A 27,200-nucleotide genomic window follows, 5' to 3' on the forward strand; every position below is an offset into this window, starting at 1 on the left:
AATCCTCCCTCCAGCCTGCCTCACTCCCTCACTTTCCTGCTGAACGGTTTTTACACCCAGGGCTGAGGACAGCTGCCTGTTCCTTCCCTGCAAAGGGGGGAGTTTAGGAGATAAATTAGAGGGATTATTTTAGATTTCCTCCATTCTGTGTTAATATTTCATGTAGCCATTACCTTTTCTTTGTAGGGGGGGGCGTAGACACCATTCATGACAGGACAATGTGGAGGATTCTGGCAGATACGCTGTTGCCGTTGAGCCAAAAGCACATGGAACTTGAAAATGAAAAACAAAGGGAAATAGAGCTAAATGTTTAACTGCTCAAAAGACATTGTTCCCAGTACAGCACCTTCAGGTCTGTGTGGCAAAAAAAAGCTGACGTGCACAATAATCAATTTGTTGAAGCTGCTTACTAAGGGGGTACAAACTGAAGCAGGGAACAAAATGAAAGCTGAGACATGATGGGCATGTTAATCACTTGCAAGACATCAAATTAGAAAGGTCTAATGGGACTACTATATTGAGATTTTTATATATAAAAGTTAGGGACACCGTACTTAATAATAGGTGCCAGATATGATTATAAAAGTAGACAAGTCATTTTGAAAGTATGGAGTCACTAAGACTTTCCCTGACTAAAATTGACTCTGGGGTTCTGTAAAAAGTAAAAAGAGGTAGTCAAAACTCAAGGAAAAAAGATCATTATTTTCAGTGTCATAAAACGTTAGAACCCACAACTTGTCACCTATTAAAGGCCAGAGATTTTCCCACTGTGCTCTGCTGCTCCAAGTAAAATGGTTCATCTAAAATCTATTAGTCATGTAAATACTATCAATAATAAAACCTTAATTGAGCCTGAAGTTGAAAAATGTTTTTTCTAATTTGGGGCTTGTTACCTGGTTACAATGTTTATTGAAGCCTATGGTACAATTGTTCAGTTGTTCTTATTGTGATTACACTTATATCCTTTACTTGTAAACCCTTTAAAAAAAGTGCTGACTGGCTCTAATATATTAGGTCATGCCTGGCTGGAAATGGAAGTTCTTATTGTTAATAAAGACTTTTCTTACATAATTAGTATAAGAAATACTGGATCCAGCCCTTTCTTAACACATATTTCTGTTGTATAAGAAGGTTTTTTTTTCATAGAATTTCACAACGGAACAGAACACCACCACTAAGTATCACAAATGCATAAAAAAATGTGAGCTCAGACATTAATGACTGCAGGGAAAGAGGAAGAAAAGCACAAGCACGCTGCTGTGTCGTCTCTGTCTTTCCACTGGCAAAGTGTATTCTAGCTGTATGTCTTTTCAATCTAACCAAGAGTTTAAAACAAAAGTTCAGGAGAAGGTCAAACTCTAATCTTGCCCACCGCACCTGCCTTCATATGAATGTGCCTCTTCGTGCACACTATTCGCTTGTGTTTCATTTTCGCATTCCTCCCTCCACCCCCATCTTCTTAGGGTATATTCAAACTACTGAACCCCAAAGTTAGTGGTAAAAACACATCATGGCTTAAGATTGACAGGAGTAACGTAGGAGTAATGAGTCACTGAGAAGGAGTGTTAGAGACGCACACCCAGGTAGTCACCCGACTTTCTGGGTACAGGGCCTCCATCCCTCTGTTCCACTTCAATCCACTTGCGTTTGCGAGTGTTGTAGTGGTCGACAGCGCCTGATGTATTTTGGATGTTGATTATTAGATTATTTGAAGGGGGGTGTGGCAACTGATGATGCCACCTCACAGCTCACGGGTCTTGAGTTTGATTCTGGCCTTTGAATCCTTCAGTGCAGCGTCTGCGTGTTCCCCCATGGGTGTGTGAGGTTTTCTCCAGGCGTTCTCCACTTCGTCTATAGTCCAAAGGATGCTGGGTAGTTCATGTAACATCTAAATTGTCTCCCATTGGTATGTGCATTTGTGTAATCTCGTCCAGTGCATGTCCTGCTTTGTGCCAATCATCTTCAAACTCAGTATTAATAATAATTCCTTTTATAGGGCTTTTCTGGACACTACACTCAAAGCGCTTTACAGGTCATGGGGATCCCCTCCACCACCACCAGAGTGCAGCCCCACCTGGATGATGCGCCAGTCCGCTCCCCCACACACACCAGGTCTCAGTGGGGAGGACAGCAGAGTGATGAAGCCAGTTCAGAGATGGGGATTATTAGGAGGCCATGAATGGTAAAGGCCAGGGGGAAATTTTGGCCAGGAAGCTGAGGTTCTTTTCGAGAAACGCCCTGGGATTTTTAACGACCACAGAGAATCAGGACCTCGGTTTACATCTCATCCGAAGGACGGCACCTTTTTACCCATCGGCCCTATATTGGACCAAGTGGTGATAGGAAATGAATAAACATTTTTTGAAATTCTGCATTCGGCACAATTTTCCACACTGTGATACAGTATATGGTAATAAAACCACATCGACCCAAACTCAGACAAAATTAATTCTCTCTTCCCCGCACTCAGTGTGGTGTTGTTGCAAACCACAGTATACCTGTGAATACTGTACTTTGTTTCTCCCAGTGGACTGTAAACAATTTCCTCCTCTAATTGAACATCTTCAAAACCGGAGTTTTAAAATTCCTCACTTGAAAAGTTACAAAGACCATCACAGGTTAAGAACACATAATTTCATTAGATTGCTTCTTGTCCCCACAGATATTTTCTCCCGTGGCACGCAAAACCCTGGAAATGACTGTATCAAAACACAGGTCATGGATCATTCGCATGCATGTTTCTCAAGAAGATTAAAATCACAAACATTATAAAAGATGAGTTATGAACTAACCATTGTTACAGAGTAATAAAGCCTCTTTAGTGTGGAAGCACTATTCCACTGACAGCAAAGAATTGTACAAGGTTAATTGGACACAGTCTAATGACTTCTTGCTGTTTTATTCATTAGCTTGCAGATGAAGGTGGGAATAATTCTGTTTTAGAAATACTTAATTCATAACATACAGTTCTTCCTGGGCTTTTCTGGAAGTGATCCAAAGGGTACGTCTCTGTACGCAATTTGTTAGTCATCTAAGAAACTGAATGAGAAAAATGTCAGAAGCTCAGAGTGACTTCTTCATTTTTTTATTTCATGTGCTGCAGCTCTTGAGGAAAACCAGGCTGGTGCGGCAATGGTAACGGTGGACCAGCAGGCGGCGCTCCTCTCCCTGCGCCAGAGGTATCAAGCAGGGGCTCTGTTGTGTGGAGTGCTGTCCTTCAGGTGAGACATTAAACCAAGTTTCTGACAAAGAACATAAAAACATTAGAAAAATTACAAATGGGAGGAGACCACCTGACCCATCTGTCGTACTTGGTGGTTAATTAGTAGTTAAGTGTTCCCTGGGATCTCACCCAGACATATTACACCTCTTTTTGAGCTTTTCACCTTGTGTTTTTGAAATATAACCATCCTTCTTGTCTGATTCCAAGTCCTGGAAGCTCAGTGGTATTGTGTGGATGGATTGAAAAAAGTGTAATTAATAACTTACACTTATACAGCACTTATCTAGACACTCCACTCAAAATGCTTCACAGGTAATGGGGATCCCCTCCAGCACCACCAGTGTGCAGCCCCACCTTCAGGGGCACTGATACAGTCCACCCAGGAGATTTCTTCAGAATGAACAGTGAAACACAAACCAGAGGGCGAGAGTACGGAGAGTATGTTGAAGAGCCACAAACCAAAAACGAGAGGCACTTTTTTTCACAAAGCGCTGTGGGAGTCCTGGAACAAGCTACCCAGCCATGTTGTTGAAGCTAAGACCCTGGCCTCTTCAAAGAAACATCTTGAGATCCATGGATATATTACCAAACTACCAAAGGTGTCCTGTCCCATGTAATCTTCTGTATGATCTCATTCTTGCGCTGGTTTTCAGCATCCTGGCTGGTTGTGTCAGGAGGGAGGCCATACCTTACCTTAACCCAGAGGTTATGAGGGAAAGTATTATTAAGGAGGGGGGAAAAATCATTGGAGATGCAAAAATCACTATAGCAGTGGAAAAAGGTCTGTACAGACGTATAAATAGAGTTTTCCGTAAAATCGTGAGAACAATGTTTTAGGCAGAGGAATGAATGCGAACAGGCATTTCTTAATAAATCACACACACCTCAGTGTTTAAATTGGAAACAACTTCAATTGTTATCAGGAAATTTCAAGTATTTTGATTAATCCACATTAATGTTTATTTTAGCAAACATCTATATGCTAATGTGGAGGCTCAAATATACAGCATATTTCCGAGAAAAGGAGAGGACAAAAGGGTTTCGGAAAACCAAGGACAAGCTATCTTTTCCACAGAAAACACACCCACTGAGGAGTTAGCTCTGAGGGAAGATCTTGGCCAGAATATTTCTCCTTAATGCTGAAATGCACTGCAAGGTGTCTGAGACTGGCTCTGGCTCCAACTGAAAGTGAAACACCTACCTACTCTACTAATCAAACCCACTCTCTGCTGTTCAAGTCACTAGGATCTGAATTTCACAATCCTTCTGGGGGATTCCAGCACTGAATCTGCTTCAGTTCACACCCACAGCTAAGAAATGTCTTTTTTTATTTTCTTTAGCTCCTGCTCCAGAGAATGTACACATTTCTACAGGTGGGTGGACGAGAAAGTGGGAAGGATAGAGCAGACAGGATTTGTGTTGGTCCTCACTGGTGATTCAAATGCTCTACAGTGCTCCTCAGAAAGTTCACAACTCTGCCCTACAGGACTTTTTTAAATCTTCACTTTCACACATACCTGGTAAGTTAATAATGTCCCTTTATAATATTTACACTATTTAGTGTGAAGGCAAGAAATGAGTGATTATCAGCAGATTGAACACTAATAGTGTTTTCCAGAAGTTAACTTGGAGGAACTGAATTTATATAATAATAAAATCCAAATGAAGCAGTGAAACCATCTTCAACACGGACAGAATCATATATTTCTTCTGCTGAATTACTTACTGCGGGCCTCAATGCCTCAGGAAAACAACGTCCTTTAGTGGAAATGCCCTCTCTCTTCAACACAACTACTCGGAAATGAAAATAGATTTTACTAATAATTTTAGATCAAGCTCCTTCTTTTATATGCAGGGATTCATAGAATATGTAGAGATGTAGAAAATCTTGTCTCAAAACTGTGATTAGGAACTATAGCCTGACCATGAGAACCATCAGAGAGCTTTTAACACTAAGTAACAAAGTGGGATTGTTATAGATCAAGGGATAATTTGTGTTGTTATTTTATCATTGCCCATATATCAAATTTCATATCCCTTTTAGTACCTACATGCAATGTTGCAACGTGTCAGTCCCAAATCTTGGACAGTTTTCTGTCTGATATCAATCAGTCCAATTTAACTGACCAAATTCATTTACTGGTGTTGCTTGTGATCCCAGTCTCTTTCCCAGAATCCCACATCCTTTCACACCAGTGAATTTATTTTTAACACCTCTCAACAGCCTCCATGTGACAATAGAGCTGTAAATGAAATAAACTATGTCAAGACAGGAAATGAGCTACCACGCCCTTAACAAATACTCTCTGGAACATGAACATTCATCCTTTTCTTTCAGCAAGATCTAAATCAGAATCAGAATTGCCTGTATTTTTGTCCACATTACGCAATGCTGAGATCCTACACCTGTTGCTGGAAGGTAAGTAATTTATGCAGATTTGCACTCATTTGATAATTTAGAATCACATTATTAGAAATGCCAAAAGTTTAACCAAAGTTAAAGGGAACAATTGTATTGATTTTATCTCACTCGGTTTATAACTCCCACATTCTACATGATGTACTCAAAGACTTCATTGCCTTACTGCTACAACAGTCTCTTGTCACTAAAATGACTAAATTAGAAACCGATTTTCCTTTTCCAGAGCATGCTCAACAACTGAACTTTAATGGCAGTAGACCAATCTGTTTATTATTTATGATCATTTATTGATTTTAATCTGTACATCAATGAAAGCTTTGCTACTTTTCCCATAAAAGAGGTATTACTGCTAGCTCCTACATACAAACTCCACATTTTTATTTGCTGATTTTAAATTAAAAGGTTCAGACATTTGATTGCATGATTTGTTTGGGACTATTGTATGAGGTTTCTCCCATCTCTTAATGTACCCCGTTTTTCACCAGAGGGGTTAGCTGTACTAGAGTACTAATATTCTTCTTGAATATATATCCTCTTGCTGTCTTGTTGAAAATGACTAAATTATCTTCATAGTCATTTATCCATTGTAAGAATGAGTGTGCTTTCTCACTTGATTTTTTTTAATTTATGCAATTTCATATTTCTTCTATTAGGATTGACTGCATCCTAGAACTTCTAGATACAACAAAAAGGAAACAGACAGGGGAATTAAATTCTACATCCTGCACTGTGAAATATTTGCAGGAAGCCTACAGTAGCTCTGCTTTTCTTCTCCTTTGTTCTGCAATCAATGGCTGTATCTTGGCTGACAAATTTTTATCTCTGCATAGATTATACTTGTAGTGATTAACATGCTTTGGTCCAGTAATTACATCTTTGATTGCAACTTGGTGTTTCATAGAAAGATTTGTGAAATTTAAGACAACATGACTTAATCATAAGATCCTAGTGTGTAATTCGCATTTCTCTTCAACACTGGAGAAATTAAGATTTCTGTTGTTTTTTTTCATTTCAGAGAATGTTTGCTTGTAAATAATATAAACATTTGTTGAGCCATATAAATTTAGGATTAATTTTGCTTGGTGTCTTATCTGCAGAAATCTGTCTTTTTCCAAACCCCAGCAGAATACTGGAAACGGGTTGTGTTGGCGGTGTAGTATTTTATTATATCATTATATTTCGCTTAACTGCAACTGTAGGTTTCCTCAGTCTACACTATGAAAGAGCATGAAAATATTGCCATATTCTTCTATATCACATCAATATCCTGGAATTGCATATTGAGCTCTGCTATCAAATCAGGGGCACATACACTATTTGTCTATGGATCGAGCAGTACTTTCAGTTAGAAAAATATGGATCGTTTCTTTGAGGCACAGGAAGTGTACAGTATTGAGTTCTCTGATTTCTTCTCTCAGAAAGACAAAGTTTCACAACAAATGCTTTCATCATTGAGTGCAGTTGTGGCACGATCGCATGTTTCCCTTGTAAATGTGTATTGAGAAGATTCTGCTGTGTGATGAAGTCAGCTAGAAAGGCAAGATCAACCAAGCAAACAGGGTCACTGAGCTCATTGAGTGGGTTTTGGTTCTCTCTCAGAAATTAAATAAACTCAACTGCAAAGTTTCAATACTGAATCGCAGCACATTTCAGTGGTAAATAATGCCCCCATATTGTGCTTCAGTCTCAAAGAACTGCCTGTATTTCAGAGCGCAAGACCTAATCATGTGACACGGCTTCTGAGACATCACAGCTTCTCATCGGTCCACAAGTGCTTCCTTCAAAATAAACCCATCAGCAGCAGCACCTGGCGACACAGAAGATAAGATGTTCGGTATCGTTTGTGTCAGCGATCTTGTCACAAGAAATGGAATAAAAATCAAAAGGCAATATGGTTGGTACGACCTGCCACTTCAAGTTCTTCAGAAATACAGTTCTTCGGAATACTGTATTTTGAATAAGACACACATGCTCCTCAACAACATTAGCCTCCCCAAATGGTTTTCCATAATGTGCTATTGTATAAGCTGACACCCTCATGACTTGCCCTGGTAGCTCTCTCCCTGTGTTTTGCTTGCCTGAAAAAATAAGCCTTGCAGTAGAGATAAACTTGCCTTGATCTGCTTTGCTTTTTGTGATCTTTCTGTCTCTGGTTACAAATTAAAGGATTCACATTTTTTTGGGGAGCGTCATCTCCAATTGGATTGTTTTATTATCATCTCTGTTTCCTGAGAAATTTAATGCAACGAGGACGTACGTTTTGCATGCTTTTGTGGAATAGATATTTTTACTGACGTTATCTGTATTTATAGTCTGCCTCTCTGGTAAGCCAAATTACAGCTACTGTGACTATTTGTGACTCTTCAAGTCCAAACACAATTAGATAAATCTCAATAAGAATAAAGGACATTGCTGGAATTCGTGGCCATATGCTCTAGACACAGCTTATGTGTGTACAATGTATTGTAAAGGAATTGCTTTTACACCCACGGATTGTAGAACTTGAACTGTGAGGTCCATTCTTTGCTGCCCATAATTATATTCTGCAGCTGACTGTACCATACATATGCATGTTACATGATCAAGACAGGGATAAAAAAACGAGGATTAACTGTTCTTTTTTAAAGCGTCTCTTGTTTCATATTCAGGTCATTTTGCGTGAAACAGCTTTCACAGCAGCCAAATAAAACCTCAATTCATACCAAACAGAACAGGAAAATAAGGGCACTTTTGTTTTTAAGGAGCGAAACATACTGTACAGTTCTAAGAATAATTGTCAGTTGACTCATTTGTTTTCTGCACATTCATTGGATGAATGTGATTGTGCAGCACAAAACAGATGTAATTTAAAAATCAAGAGGGAGCACTAGTGTTGAAACATAACAAATATTGTTTTACTACAAAAAATGAAAAGACCTAAGTAAGTGTCCAAATTTTCCTCGAATCCCATGTTAACAAATCTTCACGTTGATATTAAAAACCAGGTTTCTCAGTTTGTGAAAGAGGGTATATTTCAGCAGACACTCCTCCCTCGCCTCCCTTGCCTCTTCCTTCCCCTTCATTTTCTGTTTAAAACAAAGTAATTTGTTTTTAAAATTTACCCTCTATGAATTGGCTTAATTACTTTGCTCTCGTCCCCACTGAGAGCTGGTGTGTGGTGAGCGCTCTGGCGCACTATGGCTGCCGTCGCATCATCCAAGTGGGGCTGCACACTGGTGGTGGTGGAGGGGATCCCCATTACCTGTAAAGCGCTTTGAGTGGAGTGTCCAGAAAAGCGCTATATAAGTGTAAGCAATTATTATTATTATTAATTAATGTAAAATATATATTGTGTTGTACAGGATTAACATTTACTGACCATAACTTTAGCAGTCTGTCTTGGTTTGAGTTAAAGAAAAATAGAATTATACCATACCTTACAAGTAAGAGTTAAATGAAATTAAGGTGTAAAGTGTAAAGTCAACTAGACAATGAGATTTTTTTAAAATAGTCCATATACAGTAAAATACCAGTTTAGCAATTCAATATTTTGTTGCAATAGCAATTAAACATATTTTGAGTTTTAATCTGGAATACGTCACTATTTCTGCTACACAGGGTCTTGCAGAATCCTGAGCACTTGAGAGGTGACCATATTATCAACATTGATTCCTTTCAGTCAGGGCCAATATTATACAACTGTCCTGACAAAAGGTATCTGAACAACACAGTGAATTTGATTTCTCTTTATAGCACAATAAAGGCTGTGCTATACACACATGAAACAGTGAAATGCATTTCTTAGTAAAACACTACAAGCATTTGCCAGGATGCTCTGGGCACACACATGCGTGCACGACAGTTTAAAAACTGTCGTCCTTAAAACGACAGTTTTTTTTTAATAGATGGCGTGCAAACGTCATAAAACCATAAGAAAAGTTACAAATGGGAGGAACCCTTTTTGGTAATTAGTAATTAATTGATCCAGGGCTAGGTAGTTTTTTCCACAATCCCACCACTCTTTTTGTAAAGTAATGCTTCTGTTCTTGATTTTAAAAGCAGAACAACAATAACAATAATTGCTTACACTTATATAGCGCTTTCGGTGGACACTCCACTCAAAGTGCTTTACAGGTAATGGGGATCCCCTCCACCTCCACCGGTGTGCGCCAGAACGCTCCCCACACGCCAGCTGTCGGTGGTATAAAGGTTTGCTCACAGGTTTGCTTGGCAGGCAAAGCAAATTTAAGAGACTAAACAGCCCTTTTTCCTGGAATGTAGTACTTTTTGTATTAAACCACCTATTCATGTTCCTTTGAATCATCCAGGAAAGGGTAAACATGATACAGCTTTTCCTGATCAAAATCCAATTTAACTTTCCCTTTCAGGATCACAGATTTTCTTTCGCCCCGGGAATATCAAACCGCTATTTCATTATTTCCAACATTTTATTCCTTCCTCATACTGTATGTCATTCTGTGTACTGTATGTGTTTAAAAAATGATTCCCCTCCACACACGGATATTTTCTTTCAGTGGTGTTTTTAAGGTTGGTATCAGCGGCATACAGTAACAAGAGCAAAAACCAAACACACAGACGCATGACGGAAGCATGATCACTCTCGTGCTACCAGAAAAGACTCTTCCTTTCTGTTTCACAGCACATGCTTAATGAGAAGGCAAAGGCGTACAATACCCTGTGAAGGATTAAATTCTAACCCTCCCTGGAGTGAGCTGACTTGTGCCCCTTCTGCTCAAGTAGGAGACCTCAATCTTGGACGCGGTCCCTTTCTGATGGACACTATGGGCTGGATCTGCCCCCTCCCACCGCCAGACTCCTGGGGGCAGCCCACACCCCTCGGCGCTCTCAGGATCTGGACTGGAGGAAAAGGAAAAATGACTCCGTCTTCTCTCCCAGCGAGGAGGAAGGAGAGCATGGCGTTGGGGACAGCTGGACCCCTCTACCCCTTTCCTTGAAACAGACTCCGTGAAGACTTCTGCTGCCGCCACCCTGATGAAGGCTCATTCAGAGGATGGCTGGCAGGAAATTGGCAAGAAGAAAAATGAAGAAGAAGGTAACAGATGAGACAGATGAGAAATGTGTTTTGTAAAGACTGGTTTCACTTTCTTACATATAATGGCTCTGAACATAGTTTCTCTTAACACCAGAGGTATCAACGACAGCGTTAAATGCCAGCCTGTCTTTGATGACCTCCAGCAGAGAGAGGGAGATGTGTTGATGTTGCAGGAGTGTGCTTTAGCCTACCTAGAGAGGTACTGTATAAAGGCTTTCTGCACTGCTTCCCAACAGAACCTATATCTCCCACATCGAGACTGGGCCTGTGCCCAGGCCACGGATCAGGGCAGCTGGCGCCACGTGGACTGGGTTAGTGCCTGCCGGGACGGACATCACCAACGTATTGACACATCTCGAGGAATAACGAGCCCAGATTTCAGCCGATGGTCTGGAGGCGAAGACAGGTTTGCGCACGCTGTAACTTGGAACAAGTAAAGGTGTATTCCATGCCGAAAAAAGAAGGAGCCCTCTTCGGGTGTGAGAAAGAGAGGAAAAGCGGCAGCTGATACAGCACAGGAGAACAAGAGCCGGGAGTGGAGAGGAGGCGGGAGCAGGAGTGGGCACTCGGGGGGCGTGAAGTCGAAACCTGCAAAAGAAAAGAGAGTCCGCTGTTGAGAGAAGGGTGAAAGTGTGATCCTCATAACATACTGGGACGTGCTAGTTATGTGCTTAAACTTAACAAAAGTATAACACTGATATTAGATATACCATATTTTAAGGAAAATGACAGAAACATTCAAATAAAAAAGTACAAATGCATGTCCATAATTGCTTCTGATTTTCTTCTCCTTTAGTAATAATGAATTTCCATCAGCAGTTAGAGTAGCAAGGTGTTCTGGTTTCTTACCAAAGCTGTCCAGTTTGGTTCAGGTCAAGTCATTCTGGCAACACCTCCAAACCTTCAGTCTAGTTCTTCTCTAGAGGAGCTGTTTTAGAACAAAAATATCTCCTTTCATCGTCAGAGCTCCTACCCTAGAAGATGAAGATACCGCACATACAGTATATACAGAATAATTCATATCACTCTTTTCATCAATAAAAAAAGGAATCATTTCTAGCTGGTAAAATCGTAGTCTACACTACCTAATTTTTTGTTAAAGGGAAAGAAAAGTACATTAGATGTGGCAACGTGGTATTATTGTGTTTTATCTGTATTTCCTATAAGCAATTAAATAAAACAAGCAGTTGTATGCCTGTTAGAAAGGGAGATCTTGCAATAGCCTGTTGAATGTAATTGATTGTGCTGCTGAGCTCTGTTACTCAGTGCGCACAGCCCACAGTTTCCTGTATTGCAGACACTGGAGTGTAGGGTTAGTCAGAGAGGAAGAGAACTGTACATCACCAGCAGGATTTAATCAGCAGAAGTATACTTTCATTACAAAGCCCCCTTTTCTGTACATCCCACCCAAAGCTGCAGTTGCCAAAACCTGTTTATCTTAATGGCAAGGGATGGACAGGCTTTTAGAAAGGACACTGAGTCAGCCAGAGTAGCGTGGAATTTGCTGAGTCATCAGAATACTGATACTCCCAGGCTTTGTAACCCTCTTCTGACATGGATGTGGATCTGGTTTCAGGACAGCCCAGAGAAACCTGTCTGATCCCCAAGACCTGGAATGAACCTCCATGATTTTATTTTAATTGCTTGGCACTAATTTGAAGAAATAAGAAGGCAAAAAAATATTCTACAACAATATTGCACGTTAGGAGTGCAATGTCTTTGCAGTGTAGAGCAGAGTGGTGCCCAGTGAGGGTTAAACAACATGCAGGTGAGGAAGCAGTGACTACAGCACCAGATCAATCCCAGATTCACTGCACAGGGCGGCTGGAGTGTGGAACAAGCATACCCATCCCTGCTGTTGAAGCCGATACCCTGGTGCCCTTCAAGAAACAGCTGGATGGGATCCTGGGATCAAGTAAACACTCCCTTCTGGACAGGCCTGTTGGACGGAATGGCCTCCTTTGCATTTGTAATCTGTGTCTCGTTCTTCGAAATCACTGAAACAAGAACGCAGCTCCGAAACACAATGCAAATTACATAAACATGTGGTGGAAGACGTTCTCCAATACAATGCTCTGTAAAACCGCAGAGGGGCCGCACGGGGAGAGACTGCTGGGTTTGAAGGCAGTAGGGGCTGAAGGTAAATATGCAGTTTCACTTGTGCAGCAGAAACCGTAATATGAAACTGTTTGCAGTGTGATAAGCACTTACCGTATTTCTGTAACTCCTGTCACCAGCGTGTGGGAAGACAAACATACTTGCCTACGCGTCACGTATTTCGGGATTACCGAAGGAACGCTGCCATGTGGCTGCCAAAGTCAAAAAACAGGATTTCAGCCTACGTGCAGACTTTTTTTTTCTTGAATTCAGGAAAAACAGGTCACTGGTTAGAACTACAGTAAATGGAAAAAAAAAAACTCTACCACACCTGAGGCTTTGGTGTCCTGGGTATTAAAATATCCTGCCAGTTGACTTTTATGTTGATTTCACAAAACATAACTTAGGTGAAGTTCTTAAAACCATTAAAAGGAATCATAAAGGTACTGCTAGAAATCCAGACTAGGACATCTGAAGATGTATACAGCATTGAAATGCATAATGTACAGGTGCAATGACAGGCTGCTGTGAATTGTACAGGGCAGCAATCCAAGCTACGTCTGCGATGCATGTTTTGCACCAGGTTACAGACATTGGCTATTCTTGCATACCCTGCTCTTGCCTGTGTCTCTTCACTGGTGTCCGAGACCTACAGCAGATACCTCACACCGTCCCTGCTCGTCACACACGCAACAAGCAGGAGAGTAAGGGATCCAGGGCCGTGAGCGGTCTCGTCTCGCTAGAAGGCTGTTGTTTTCCGGTCTTGTGTTCTCCACCTGGAATCATGACCCCTCAACTTTACCAGTGACCCAAAGGCCATTGTTCCTTTCTGCCTTCGTTTACTTTCTCCAGGCTTAATATTCAACAGGTTAACACCTCATCTCCGCTGCACCATCGGCTCGTTCACCGATGAAACCCTTTTGCTGTTTATACAGCTAAGTCACTTGAGTGTTCCAGATAGTCACAGATGATCAATTAAAATAATGCCAAAGACATTTACTCAATATCCAAATTCTGCATAGTTTTCTCATAACATCCATGCGTAGGTTCGAGTTTCTTCTGATGCTGAGCCTACTGCCCATGTATGCTTTTTCCAAGACTTACCCATATTCGAATCTTTACCACCATAGCCTGCGTAGAACAATACAGAAAGATATGTTGCAATGCTCCAGGGAAAGTCCAGGGGGCGATCTTGACATACAAGTGCCATTCAGCTAAGTGCAGAAACAGCCCCTTTGCTCATATCTGAATATTTTGAGTCGTTAAACACCTGAATTTCAGATATTTCATACAGCTCATCAGCCCATCTTTCTGTAAATGGATAAACAAGGTGAAATGCACACAAATACCAAGAGGGTGGTACAGGAGAACTTCATTGCTTAGAACCAGGGCATCCTGGCTATATTTCCAGTATGCGTATGTACAGTACAGGTATCGGAACTTAGCTCTGCTAGTGAAAAAATGAATTGTTTAAAAAAAATACATCTCCTTAGGGCTTGAAATATAGGAAGGCACCTACATCAAATACCCAAACTAGTCTCCACAGCCGAATTGTTTTCTTTTCATCTCTTCTCAGCATGGAATAAACCTTTACTTGTTCCATCAAACCTCCTGACTGACACGGGAGCCGTTCTGTGCCAGTAGCCCCACTGCACAGTGCACACCCTGAGAACACACCAGGAGGAAAGCTGCAGGAAACCAGCTCAAATTATTTCACGATGGAGTTTGAACACCATTCAAGCACAGTCAGCATGGAGCATGTGAAATAATACAGATCTGACCCACTGCACTAATCGCACATCCACACTAACAAAGAGAAAAGTCATTTGGACGAGACCTGCTCTGTAAGGGAAAACCCATGTCCCCCGTTTGATGTGTCATTCTATTCCCTTTGGGAACAGTCTAGGCAAGAACCAGGCAAGGTGACCGACTCCAGTGCCAAGGAACAGGCTTTAGGGCAGCGAACTCGGGTTTGGATATAACGGAAATAAAAGATTTAGCTACCAGTTGGGAAAGTGGGTTCCTTACCTCCATTACCACCTCACGCTTGCTTTCGTATTGGCGATTAGGACAGTGAATCCTCAAGCATGTCAGTCATGTCAGGCATGTTACGACCAAAGTACAGAACAGTTTACTTAAAGTAACATGGACAACAATCGGGCCAGGGTTCGAAAGTTCGCATGTGGCCACGTTCTTTCCCTCCTGTACGAGCCTGATTTCCACACTACGTCTGGACTTTGTCTGCATACTTTGAACAAGGGAAACACGCTTCAGAGACGTTCGCCCAGATAAAGAGAAATTTTGGAAATTTCCTAAAGTACTTATTCTATAGCTGGTGGATGTAACTAATAACGAGTTTAGTTCACCGAAGTTGTAAGAATCTGGACAAACAGCTTTCAAGACTGAATCGTAGAAACCAGACCAGCCAGCCTACCTGCAAGACCGTTAGTGAACAAAGAAAAAAAGACACATGGCAACCCTTTAACAAAAAGCCTTGTTTATTTTACACAAGGAAGAACTAGACGAAAAAAAAATCATTCAGAACAAGTATTCATCTCTCATAACAGAATCTACAATTGACAGCACCAAACTAAAAAAAAAATGAAAACAAAATATAAAAAAGTGAGAAACTGTACAAACAGCCACAAAATAAATTCTATCAAACAAAAACATGTAATATTGCACTTTTTTTTTCTAACATTTTGGATCCTGCACCCCACCGTCTCAGACATTTTAGTTCCCAATATAGACATCGGGAATTAGCTTAACCACTGGAACAGAATGGAAACCCCACCTTAAACATTCTGGGATTGACCAACGAGAAATGGAAAGTAAAAAAAAGGAACATGATTAAAAGTATTTGCAGGGTTTTTAAATTTTTTAGTTAGCTTTACGTCCACATGTCAAAACTCCCTCGTCAACATAAATGTACAAAAACCGCAAAGAGCCGGCGGCACTCAGCGAGCACCTGACAGGAACAGTCAGTCCCACTTTGACCGGATCTTTCCACCCTTGAAGACGCTGCACCAACACAGCACTTGTTCCCTAAGTCTTGAAAAACAAAAATGATGGGGTTGTTTCACTGGAATACAAACACCAAATGCCTGAAGTCGCCAACTACCCCAGTTCTTTTTTAAAAAAAGCTTCTTTGGGGACCATCAGACATCTCTTTTCTTCCCGCTTTCAAGGACTCATGTTTCCCCTTTTTGTCCCAGTCAGTGATTAAGGTCTTAAATGAACATTCAGCAACAACATTAATAACAAGCTTGGTTCCAAATGATATTACTTGTTTTCTGACAAGGAATAGTTTTAAGTCAGTTCTTTGTCAAGGCCACGCAAATAAGATCACTTTTTAAAGTCCATTTACAATTCTCTGCCGGTTCTCAGCTAATAAAATTGGTATTAAGGTTTGTAAACTTTTTTTTAAAAAAAATCACCACTTCCAACACTTGTGCATCACTGAGAACTTCTACAGTTGTTCTTTTCACGAGTAACCAAACTTTGTTTTTGCCGTTGTCCGCCTTCATTATTTTAAAAAAAGCATTCTAAGTTAAGGCTCTACTGAACACGCCAAGACACATTTCCCCTTTCTCCGTTTGGATCGTTTTTTTTTTTAATGTAATTTTAAGTTTCAAAAACGCTTTTATCCGCATCTGTCCAGTTGGCTCTCCTGACTGATGAGCGGTTCAGAAGCATCCGCTCCACATACTGCTAACTGGACCCTTCGAGCGTCCCTGCCAGTGTCCCCGCCTGCCATCTTTCACTTTTTGGCTACACTGGACTAGGGCTACACTAAGCCAAGCAAATGCAGCAGGACAAAAAAGGGAATGTGAGAAGTCTTAAAAAGCTGCCCTGCCTCTCTCCACTTTTATTTTTCTCCCCTTTGACACCAAGCGGCTTGAAACGACACACAACCGCACTCCTAACCCGTTTGGCAAGTGAGACGATCACCTGAGATCGAGCGTCTTAGGCAGTATGTAACAACACCGCTCCGATGATGATAGTAGAAAGGCAACAAAAGTAAAAACGTCCGACCCTTTCGATCGCAGGCACCCTGCAGTCTCCCGTTTTTATCCTTGATCTGCGGCTGTTCTACTATGGAGGCTACGAAACCAGCACAAATATTGGCTTAAAGGCATTTGATGTTTGAAATGAGAAGAAAAAAAAAACGACGCCACCACTGGATACAGGCTGAAGAGGCCAGGCAGAGTCGAGCCTGAGGAACAGGAGTGCCAAGGTACAGCTCAGACTACATCTTTTCAAGGAAACACAAACGAAACAGAACAACTTAACAAGGTCAGTGCATTTTTTTTCCTCCCTCCCCCGTTCAGTTCGTCTTCAGTTTTTGTACTCTCGGGTTGCGTTGTTCGTAGTTGTGCGGATAAAGGAAATGTCTGGGGGGCAAAGCCTGCAGGGTTTCCCAGTCCAGCACACTTGAGCGTCGGGAGGGAAACAAAAATTAGTGATTTGAAATAGAACCACGCAACACAAAGCAAAGAGCAACATGTGCAAAATTCTGAATGAGGCAAGAGGACATAACTTCTCTCCTCTGAAGCTGAACGCTGCTTAATGCCACAGACAGCGTGTTATGATGGTTTGTTTGTCTACATGGTCTGCTCAACATAGTCACGTTGTGTGCCACCATTACAGAAAGCACAGTTTTCTAGGCAGGCAGACAAGTCTTGCGTCTTTAGGCTGTAGACTTCAATACACGGATGACATGTTGGATAAAATTCGTCCGACACAAGGCAGGAAGGGTCGTCCCGACAGTTTCTTCTGCGTGTCAGCGGAACTCATCTCCTTTTCCTCTGTCCACCACAGAGCTAGGATGCCACTTTTTTTTCTTTTAAAAAAAAACAAAACCAAAACTACGACCCAAACGCAGTGGGGCTGGCGGGCCAGTCGCCTTCAGCGAGATGGGCACATGTCTGGCCTCCCCAGTTCATTGCTATCGACTTCATCAGGATTGGGATCGATCTGAGAAAAGCAACACAGGAGGAAAAAAAAAAAGAGTGAAATCACTGGATACCTGAAGAGTTTAAGAGCAACTCAACTTTATGAAATAATTGTAGAAAAATTAGCAGTCCCTCATCATTTCCTTTAGGAGCTTTACAACTACTTGGTGAGGAGCTACTTGTATTTAAACTGAGATGATACGCCTGCAGTTAAAAAACCCCACCCATCAGGCTTCAACGTGCCGTGCTGCGTTTCAGTGGCTCTTATCCTTCGTGCTACCACTGACGCAGCGTGCGCAAGGTCGCGGGGCCGAGCCCTGCCTGCGTGAGGCTGCGTGAGCCTGTCTCACCTCACAGTACAGCGGCGGCGGCTGGAACCGGAACTCCTGGATGTACGCCAGCAGCGGCCCTTCAAGGGCTCGTTCGAACTCATCCCGCGGCGCGGCCACCTCCATGCTGCTCTGCCGCTGCTCCTCGGTCACGATTTCTGCATAGCTTGGGGGGGCTTGACAGGGACACAAATAACACTCCTCAGCACCCAGACGTCACCCCTAACAGCGACATGCCAGCCTACTCTTTCCTCGCTGTCCTGCCCAACGCTTTTGCGAAACGTTTGATCGCTCCCCAAAACTCCAGGCCATTCCAACTTCATTGCTTAAACAAGGGGCTCTGTGTTCCTGAAAGACAGGGACGTCCCCTACGCTCTGCCCTGCAGAGGGATAATTGCACCAGCGAGCACTTCTGAGCGAGAATCCCGCGCTCCCATCAGTGACCTGCTTTTTCTCCCCTTCCTGCGTGCTTATGTGTGGGCGCTGGTTGTAATGAACCCCGGTCACAGAAAAACATGAGCTGGGCTCCACTATTATCCCTGCACTGCTTCACTGCAGCTGTACTGTGCAGCACTGCAGACCCGTGTGGGACTGAGTGTCTCCACGGGCCCAGGCACTGACCCCATCACTCGTGTCCTGTTTGCTCTGGCGCCCTCCCCCCTCCGCCCCCATACCTTCAGGCCGCTCAGGAAGCGCCATGCCCAGCCAGTTCATGTTCATGCTGCACTGGCTGCTGACGCTGGACGTCCGGCTGCCGAAGGGGTGCAGGGGGATGGTGCCGATGACCAGCGGCAGATTCAGGAACAGGTTCATGGCCCCGGGAATATCCACGTACACCTGCAGGCGAGGCAGAACACAGGTAATGCCCAGAGCGACGCACTGCAAAAAAACTTGCTTGCGTGCCCCTTTTAGAGTAACCGCTCGATGCGCAGCTGAATTAATTCACGCACCGCTAAATCGGCCCACACGCCTAACATCTGTGCAATGTGGAAACTGGACACCGCAAAGACGGCTCAATAACTCCCCGAGGGCTAACGTCTATCACTGGTTTTATGGCCTGAATTCCTTCGGCTGTGTCTAAGGCTCGTCCTCTGAGCCGTCTCGCTGGAGAGCATCTCGGGGGCTGATCGCACCGCTTTCTGCTCCAGTCTCACCCGTTAGGTCTCATGTTGGGGCGGAAAACAAAAATCGGGGGTCTCCCTTGGAAATGAAAGGTCTATTATTTGCACAAGGAGAGAGGGCCGGCTGCGTTGCTTACAGCTAAATGACAGCAACTCGATACGCAAGCTGGTAAGGGCAGGACCACATTCTTCACCCTCCTCGGCGCATCTGATCCTTGCTCGGCTACAACCTCGCGCGGAAATTGGCGCACTGAGCTACAACCTCGCGCGGAAAGTGGCGCACTGAGCTACAACCTCGCGCGGAAAGTGGCGCACTGACTATTCCAGACATGCCGGCTGGGCGGGGAAGCTCACCATCAGCGAGTACTCCACTCGGATGATGCTGCAGTCCAGGATCGAGGGGGAGACGGGCGGAATTTTCAGCATTTTCCCATTCCACGTCTCCGTCTTGCCCGAGGACAGGGACTCCCCTCGGAGGTTGGCGACCAGCTGCTTGACCTCCTTCATCTTCCCTTTGGCATAGAAGGTCTGGGTTTGGTAAACGGCTGCCTTTGGCACCACCATGCGGGAAGAGCAGTTCTCGATCTCGGCGAAGATCTGAATCGATTCTCCTGCAGAGGGAGGGCAAGACGTCAGCACTGGTTTTTTTTTTTTTTTACCTTTCCTTTTTCCCCCAATTACACTTCTCGCCTGCATCAGGCAGCAAACCCCACACTAAAAGGGGAACTGCAGGCCCGATTTCTCAGACCGATTATCGGACCTTGCTAACAAAATAAATTAACCGACGGTATCGCAGAAGTCTACGAGTTCGTTTAGCGTAAAACCGCGAACTTTGAGAGAGCGCTGTCTGGTCGTCATGTTGTCACAGGCAGACGAGAAACCGCTGGTCTCGCCGCGGCGAGGGTGAGAATTTGAGCTAACTGTGATGTGAAAGTGGGCCCTTCCTGCTCACTAGTCGCTGTAAGCACACAAGATATGCGGTCTCTGAACAGCATTAATTACCATTTCAGGTGGTTGGTAGGTTGGTTTTTTTGTCAATAATTAAAAAGCATCTGAAAAACATGTTATCATCTTGTACGTGTCAGTGTCATGAAAATATTTATTATTAATATAGTAGCAAAATACGCTTCATCTAAAGCATGTTGACAATGTAATAAGGCTGCTTTCGCATCACCGCGTGTTTTGTTGCCTGGTTCTGAATCACAACGGTGGCAATATGGCGCTATGCACAAATTGCAACTTCATCTCTTTAGTGTTGAGAATTGGAGGATGTCCCACGCAGTTCGTAGTTCCATTGTGGTTTGAAAAGCACTTCTTGTTACTGATTCATTATAACCCCTAAACATAAAAATAGCGCTGCAGTTCCCCCGTAATCAGAGCATACATTATCTTAAAGTTACACTAAAACACCACCACCACCCTCTATACAAGAATCCCACATTGATGACCATACTGTATACTGGAATTAAATTTGACGGTCTTGGCAGGTAAGAAAAATGAATCATGAAAGACGGACAGATTTGTAAGGAAATCTCATTTTGGGGCGGAAAAACAAAAATCGGGGGTCTCCCTTGGAGATGAAAGGTCTAGTATTTGCACAAGGAGAGAGGTCCGGCTGTGCTCTTGAAGCCGTGGTTACAACTGAATGACAAGCTCATTTCTGCTTCACGTTAAGACATATATAGTTAAATCAGCAAATAAAACTTAAAACTGAAAGTTAAATGAGGGGAGAGCTGGAACCCAGTACTTGGCAGAGGGTTCTGGTCCAGGCCTAAGCTTGTGCTGTTGTTCAAACAGCTGAAACAGTTTTAAAACTGCCAGCAAACGGATCAGCTTAATAACAGGAGCTAGAAGACAAAACCACAACTGCGAAACTCTGAGCCACGGCGTTTAAAATATCACCGGTGCAAAGCCTGGCTTCTCTTATCCGTCACGATCTGGCACAAATAAAGGACACGCAGGGTGACAATGACATTCTTCAGAGTGGGCTTGGTGCTGCGTGCCGAGCTGGAGTCCTCACCTGGGGTGTAGCCCTTCCGTTCAATTTTGGCACTTAAGGAAATGGGGCCTGAGGTACAGAACCAGCAACACAGAGTCTTGTCTTTCGTGCCAGCCTGCGGTGACTGTAGAGAGACCAACAGGACAGAGAAGAGACATGCACGTTAACCCGGGGGAGGGCTGTGTCAGGGGACAAGCTACAAAGGCAGGAGCTTGGAAGTATTTTTCCAGCAGGGAAACTGACAAGAAAAAAAACACCTTTCAGGCTGCCGAGCTTTCCTCAGGTGGAAGGGAGGGAGTCCTGCCTCCTTCAAATTCTTTCTGCCCCTCCCACTTTAAAAAGGCTCGACCGCTGAAATGAGTCTTTTTCTCCTACTGTTCTGTGTAGAAGTAGCCTCTACTTGTTCCACTACACATTAAGCACGCAAAAGTTAAATTTTACCATCATCCAAAATAAAACCCAAGACACACACATGTTTTGGCCCCATGTCTGCCTTTCTAAGCCCCTCCATGGTAAAAAAAACAAACAGAAGCCCATGAATTGTGAAGCCAATTCGGAATTTAAAAAAAACCTTTTTTGAAATACCCCACAACACCCCGTTAATAGGAATTCGAGCACATTCTTAGCCACGTCTCGTCACCTGGAAAGGCAACAATGGCTCGAAAAAGTCAGCACTGAGAGCCTGGGCACTGTGCTCACAACTCCATACCAGCGAGCGAAACCGAAGCAGAATGGTGCTTCCTCATCAACAGGTTTCCCCCGGAGACCCACGTGGAATATAACATTAAATAGGAACAAGCAGAGGTTTATTGATCCGTTGCGTTTCCTTTCTTCTCTTTTCAGCCTGGAATAAACCTTCACCTGTCCCTTTGCAGCTCCCTACGGTAACGACTATAACATGAAATATCCTCATCGCCCCCTTCTGGACGCCCTGGATTGCTGGCGGGCTCGCGCCCCGCTGCGCCCACCCCACCCCCAGCCCCCCCCCCGAGCACGGGTCCGGCGCGCGAGCCGCCCTCACCAGCAGAGAAGGAGTGTTGATGTCGATGTGCTCGAAGACAGTGAACTCCTTCTTCACTTTCATGGGCAGCAGCCACGGCCTGTGCAGCTCGGCTTTCACCCAGTAGCGCACGCTGCCGTGCTTGCCCTCAAAGGAGGTAGCCAGAGGTCTGCGGGGGAAAGCAGGAGGCCGAGATTCAACATTCCTGCACGGGCGAGACCACACCTGGACAGACGAAACACCGCGTGCACAGTTCCTGCCTCCTCTCTACTGCTACTCCGCCATCTGCTCAGAGAAAAGCAACCTGGGACTTCTGGGCCTTAAGGGCCACATCCCACATTGACAGGCCAGAGGGAACGGAGTCTCTTTAGTCTGAGGGCAGTGTTCCACATTGACAGGCCAGAGGGAACCGAGTCTCTTTAGTCCGAAGGGAGTGTCCCACACTGACAGGCCAGAGGGAACCGAGTCTCTTTAGTCCGAAGGGAGTGTCCCACACTGACAGGCCAGAGGGAACCGAGTCTCTTTAGTCCGAAGGGAGTGTCCCACACTGACAGGCCGGAGGAACTGAGTCTCTTTAGTCTGAAGGGAGTGTCCAAAACTGACAGGCCGGAGGAACTGAGTCTCTTTAGTCTGAAGGGAGTGTCCAAAACTGACAGGCCGGAGGAACTGAGTCTCTTTAGTCTGAAGGGAGTGTCCAAAACTGACAGGCCGGAGGAACTGAGTCTCTTTAGTCTGAAGGATTCTTTCAGGAAACAGATGGATGAGACCCCTGGACTGATTAAACAGTTAACCACATTGCTCTCATAGGCCACATGACCTCCTCTCATCTGAAACGGTTTTATATTCTTACTGGGAAGTTTCAGAGTTGCATTAGGTGGCTAACTTTGTTTTTATTTTATTCCAGAAGACAAAGACTGACAGCTTCAAAATCTATGAAGTCTGGGAGAGCAAATAAACATCTTTCAAGTAGACTCACGTTTGTGGAAGCTCAAGGCTGAATGCATACTCGTGTCTTCCTGAATGGATAGTGGTGAGACTTTCTTCAGAGTTGTCCTCATCTGAAACAAAGGAAAACAAAATTCCAAATACACGTATACCATACCTGTGAAACAGATATGAGGGTCGCTGTATGGAAATTAAAAAAAAATAAAAAACAGTTCAAAACACATTTCTAGGTAAGGAAAAATACCAGAATTGAAACATTTTAAAACATCACTGCAAAAAAACAGAAACAAAAGACGGATAAAAATTACACAGGTCACAATTAATTCTGGAAACCGGATATGTTAAACATTTATAAATGTAGATAAAAAAAACAGGAAGTCAAGTCTCATAAAAAAGGTTCGATGTGTATTTGCATTGAAACCAGTTTCCTAGAACAAAGGTAATGAATCTCTATTAGTCTCCAATAAACACCCTCATAGGCAGAGCAGCTCCACTCCCGCGCCCATGAGCATGAAGAAAAGGCGATAGGGGGCTAGTCATGGCAAACAAATTCCCCCTTATTCTCCTCCTGAAAAACATCAGCATTCCCTCTCCCCGTCAGTGCTCACACACCACTTTCAAACGACCCCCCAACACACACTCCTGAGGCGCTACAAAGGACCCATCGCAGTGCTCTCCCCACCAGAGCGCCCGCTCATTCGGACACGGCCTGGGAAAGAGGTGGGGGGGTTGTGGCATTTGTAACAAACTCCCTTCCTTGAAGGAGACCCACTGCCCTTCTTCCATTTCAGAGGATTGCGCGAAAACAAGAGACAGACTAGTTTTTGCTTTCGTCTCATTTTTGCGTTTGGCACAGTTTGACAACTCCCAACAATTGCTTTATCGGGTTTTTTTTTTAAATTGCGTTTTAAAACGCACGCATGCACAGCTTGTGAGAGACACACACACACACACCGGGCGCCTCTCCCCCAAAGTTACAATTCTGCCAGCTCAGCGCCAGCGCTCTGCCCCTGCCTCAGCAGCAGCAGCTCGGTCCTGGTAAACAAGTGCTGAGCTGTCAATCACAGACAGACTCGAGCAGGAGAGGACCGGCCTAAACCGGCGCGAGCAGCTCCCCCGCACGCACGCACTGCAGAAACCGAAGCTGCTCGCTCCCTCGCGGCGCCCCCTGCCGAGCCGCCCCGCGCACTGCAGCCGCCCCAGCGCCCGGCCGGCCTCCGTAACAGACCCCTCCAGGTGAGAAAATCAAGAGACCTCCCCCCCCCCACACACACACCACACCACAGAGAAAATGCACAATAGCAAATAAAGACGCAGGAGGCGGAACAAGTTAGAATTCATCTCGCTTTTATTTTGTTAGCGGCGGGTTTGTTTGTTTTTTTTACACAAGGGGGGGGGAGACAGCTTTTTTCTTCCCCTAAAGCAGCAGAAAGGTATAAATATACAAAAAAACAACCAACCAAGGTTCACATTGAGATCATACAGATGAGATACATGCCAGGAAGGGGCACCACTGCGGTGCTGCTCCCACAACATAAGCGTTTCGCGTCTTACATCAGTGTACAAAACACACAATAAGTACAGTCACATCCCAAAAGAAAGAGCTGGAACAGGCTTGTCCGGTGCCTGTCCTCCGGACTGAAGCGCATTACAGTTTAGAAAAGGGTGAGAAAAGCGACCAGACCCGGCTGTAGAAGAGTCTGGTCGGAACAAGCATGGAAATCACGTGTCAGTCCGCCGCGCAGCTGATAACTTCTAGTCCAATCAGGCTCCAGCACTGCCTTGGCAACAGGACTAACAAACCCGGCTCGGCCAATGGGCGCCCGGCGGGGGCGGGGCCAGCCCAGCCGGCCCGAGCGCACCAACCCCAAGTGTCCAAACCTGCCGAAAACTTTCTGAGCTTTCTGCGCACCGCGACGGCGGTGTAAACACAGCAAAATAAATAAAATAAACATACAAAAATCAAAGTGTGTACGCGCGGCGGTTCGCCAACCGCTACAGCTGCCCTTCCAGAGGAAATAGCCAAAGTGTCGTGTGTTTAATTTGTGTGTTTTAGAAATGGAGACGGCGCTTAAGGGAGTTTAGTTTTTGTCGCCCATGCCGCTGCGGATTAAAACGACACAGACCACCGGACCGCCAGGAGCCTGGCTCCAACTCCGGGGGTCTGCGTGCTCGCAAGTTCCCAGAAACTGCGATTCAACGACTGGCACTGCCTGCGCCCCTTAAACTGCCGATGGGGAAATCTCCGTCCCCCGGCCCCCCTTCCGCCTCCGGCATACAAGAGAGCGCAAACCGGGGGTCGACTCCTGGGGCAGCCGTGGAGGAACCGGGGGTTGGGGAATGGGAGCTGAACCCAGACGTGCGCCAGGAAAAGACAGGTGGGGATGCGCTCGCTCAGCCCTGCAAAGGCATGAGGTCATCGCCGCACACGTGACCGCGCCCAGCCAATCGGGGGGCGAGAACGGCAGAGCCCGCTGCCCCCCCCCTCCTCCCCAGCAACCAGTTTCTGAACAGGATTGAACCGCTTTTAACAAAGGGTGGAAACTTAAGGAAATCATCTTTTTTGGGGGAAAAAAAGCCAAATGTAACAAAGATTTAAAACCCAAAGAGCCCGGGCATAACCCCGGGTTCCCGCATACGTCCAAGGACGCGGCGCCGTGAGCCGTTTCTAATTTCTTTTTACCAAATTTCACGTTTACCGCATTGACTCCTGCTGTCCCGAGAGTCGACACGAGTTCTGGTCTAAAATGAACTACTTTTAAAAAAAAAAAATCTATATATACACACACAGTACATTAAAAAAAAACAACGACAAGTAAGCAGTTAATTGTCTTTCGTGGTGTGTGAAGTACTCGCAACCTCTCACTGTCCGAAAGATGAACGGGCATCTTCTTCCAACTACACATCCCAGCCTGAAATTCCTTCAGATATTTCCTGTCAGTATTAACAGCGACTGCATTTTAAAAACCGGACCCCGACTGGCAAAACTACCTAGTGTATTCAGAGCTCCGTGGAGGCGATTCGGTTTCTCTTTTCACTCACACTGCCTTGCCTGACCTAACCTGCAGCCCACTCGAGAAGTTCGCTAACCCACTCGAGAGGTCCAGGACCTCCAACGCTCACTTGAGGGAGAGGGGAGACGCTCATTTTACACACAATATTCGACGAAGGAGGACGTGCAAATCGATCTTGCACTCCTGGGGCCGGAATGAATGAACTACTGGGATATGGGGGGCATTCAGCCGAGCGTCTCTCTCTAGCCAAGGGCAGAATTTCGGTGCAACTACCATGACAGCCCCGGGATCACGGTCTTCAGAGGACAGGGCAGCTCACGGAAACGTGACATTTCCACCCCCCAGAGTCCTTAAAAAGAAAAGGCAGAAGCGGCGCGTTCCCCCTTACCTCTCTCGTGTCCGATCAGGATGTCCCTGTGGTTCAAGTACTCCACTTCCTCGGTGTAGTTCTGCGTGTACGCCGTGTTGGACCCGGCGTTCCTCGACTCGGTCCAGCGAACTTTTGCAAATCCTTTCGCGTGGATTTTCAGGGACTTGACCCGGATCTCCCCGGTGACTTCAATGACGACTCTCCCCGAGACCGAGTCCCCGCTGGAGAACACGGCCACGGCGCTGTCATTCAGGCAGTCGTAGCTGACTGTGAAACTCTTCACCTTGCCTAGCACCATGGTTTCGGGTTTTTTTTTTTGTTTTGTTTTTTTTGTTAAGAACACATAAAAAAAATAAGGTCTGAGCAGACAGCCACGACCAAATTAAAAAAAAAAGTGATCGTAGCAAAGCACGCACACACACACACAAACAAACAAACACACTGATCGACGCCTTTGCCGTGCAAGAGCTGCAGGCAGGATCAGTGCTTCCCTCGCCAGCCGTTCATTGAGATGCTGGTAGGCTAAATAACAGCACTCGATGCTGTTATCGCGCACCTCCTCCTCTCCGTGGTCTCTGTACAAAGACGAGCTGCTGCTCCGGTTCCCCTCACTTAAAAGCGAGGATTTGGTGAAAAACAACCCCACCGCGCATGCGCCGCGCTCCCCCTCCC

At 44.7% G+C, this 27,200-nt stretch overlaps 1 protein-coding gene and 2 long non-coding RNA genes across 5 annotated transcripts; 1 reads left to right on the plus strand and 2 right to left on the minus strand.

Annotated features, from left to right (window-relative positions):
* Positions 1-4,589: 4,589 nt before the first annotated feature.
* LOC107079040 (uncharacterized) lies at positions 4,590-7,792 on the plus strand. The gene is made up of 3 exons (XR_001480024.2): positions 4,590-4,743; positions 5,562-5,642; positions 7,355-7,792. It is a non-coding gene; the product is annotated as an uncharacterized lncRNA (long non-coding RNA).
* A 2,880-nt stretch (positions 7,793-10,672) lies between these two features.
* Positions 10,673-14,846, minus strand: LOC107078990 (uncharacterized). Of its 3 annotated transcripts, XR_011189120.1 has the most exons (4): positions 12,910-14,846; positions 12,545-12,695; positions 11,548-11,626; positions 10,673-11,286 (listed from the first exon to the last, which is right to left on the minus strand). It is a non-coding gene; the product is annotated as an uncharacterized lncRNA (long non-coding RNA). The 3 variants fall into 3 exon arrangements; XR_011189119.1 differs by having other exon boundaries at positions 12,545-14,846; XR_011189121.1 differs by having other exon boundaries at positions 11,548-11,672; positions 12,545-14,846.
* A 429-nt stretch (positions 14,847-15,275) lies between these two features.
* LOC102695959 (arrestin domain-containing protein 3) lies at positions 15,276-27,129 on the minus strand. The gene is made up of 8 exons (XM_069187514.1): positions 26,547-27,129; positions 23,176-23,257; positions 22,221-22,368; positions 21,221-21,323; positions 19,555-19,811; positions 18,754-18,916; positions 18,101-18,255; positions 15,276-17,772 (listed from the first exon to the last, which is right to left on the minus strand). The coding sequence occupies exons 1-8, from the start codon at positions 26,824-26,826 to the stop codon at positions 17,704-17,706; spliced, it is 1,257 nt and encodes a 418-aa protein (XP_069043615.1). The 5' UTR covers positions 26,827-27,129; the 3' UTR covers positions 15,276-17,703.
* Between the last annotated feature and the right edge of the window lie 71 nt (positions 27,130-27,200).

This window comes from Lepisosteus oculatus, chromosome 3 (assembly GCF_040954835.1).
Source record: "Lepisosteus oculatus isolate fLepOcu1 chromosome 3, fLepOcu1.hap2, whole genome shotgun sequence".
Taxonomy (NCBI): Eukaryota; Metazoa; Chordata; class Actinopteri; order Semionotiformes; family Lepisosteidae; genus Lepisosteus; species Lepisosteus oculatus.

Coding starts and splice junctions, on each gene's coding strand:
- LOC102695959 (XM_069187514.1), bottom strand. CDS start 26,826: ATGGTGCTAGGCAAGGTGAAGAGTTTCACAGTCAGCTACGACTGCCTG. Junction 23,258..26,546: donor CCTGATCGGACACGAGAGAG/GTAAGGGGGAAC, acceptor CCTTTGTTTCAG/ATGAGGACAACTCTGAAGAA. Junction 18,256..18,753: donor GCTTCCTGAGCGGCCTGAAG/GTATGGGGGCGG, acceptor GTCCCTGTCAAG/CCCCCCCAAGCTATGCAGAA.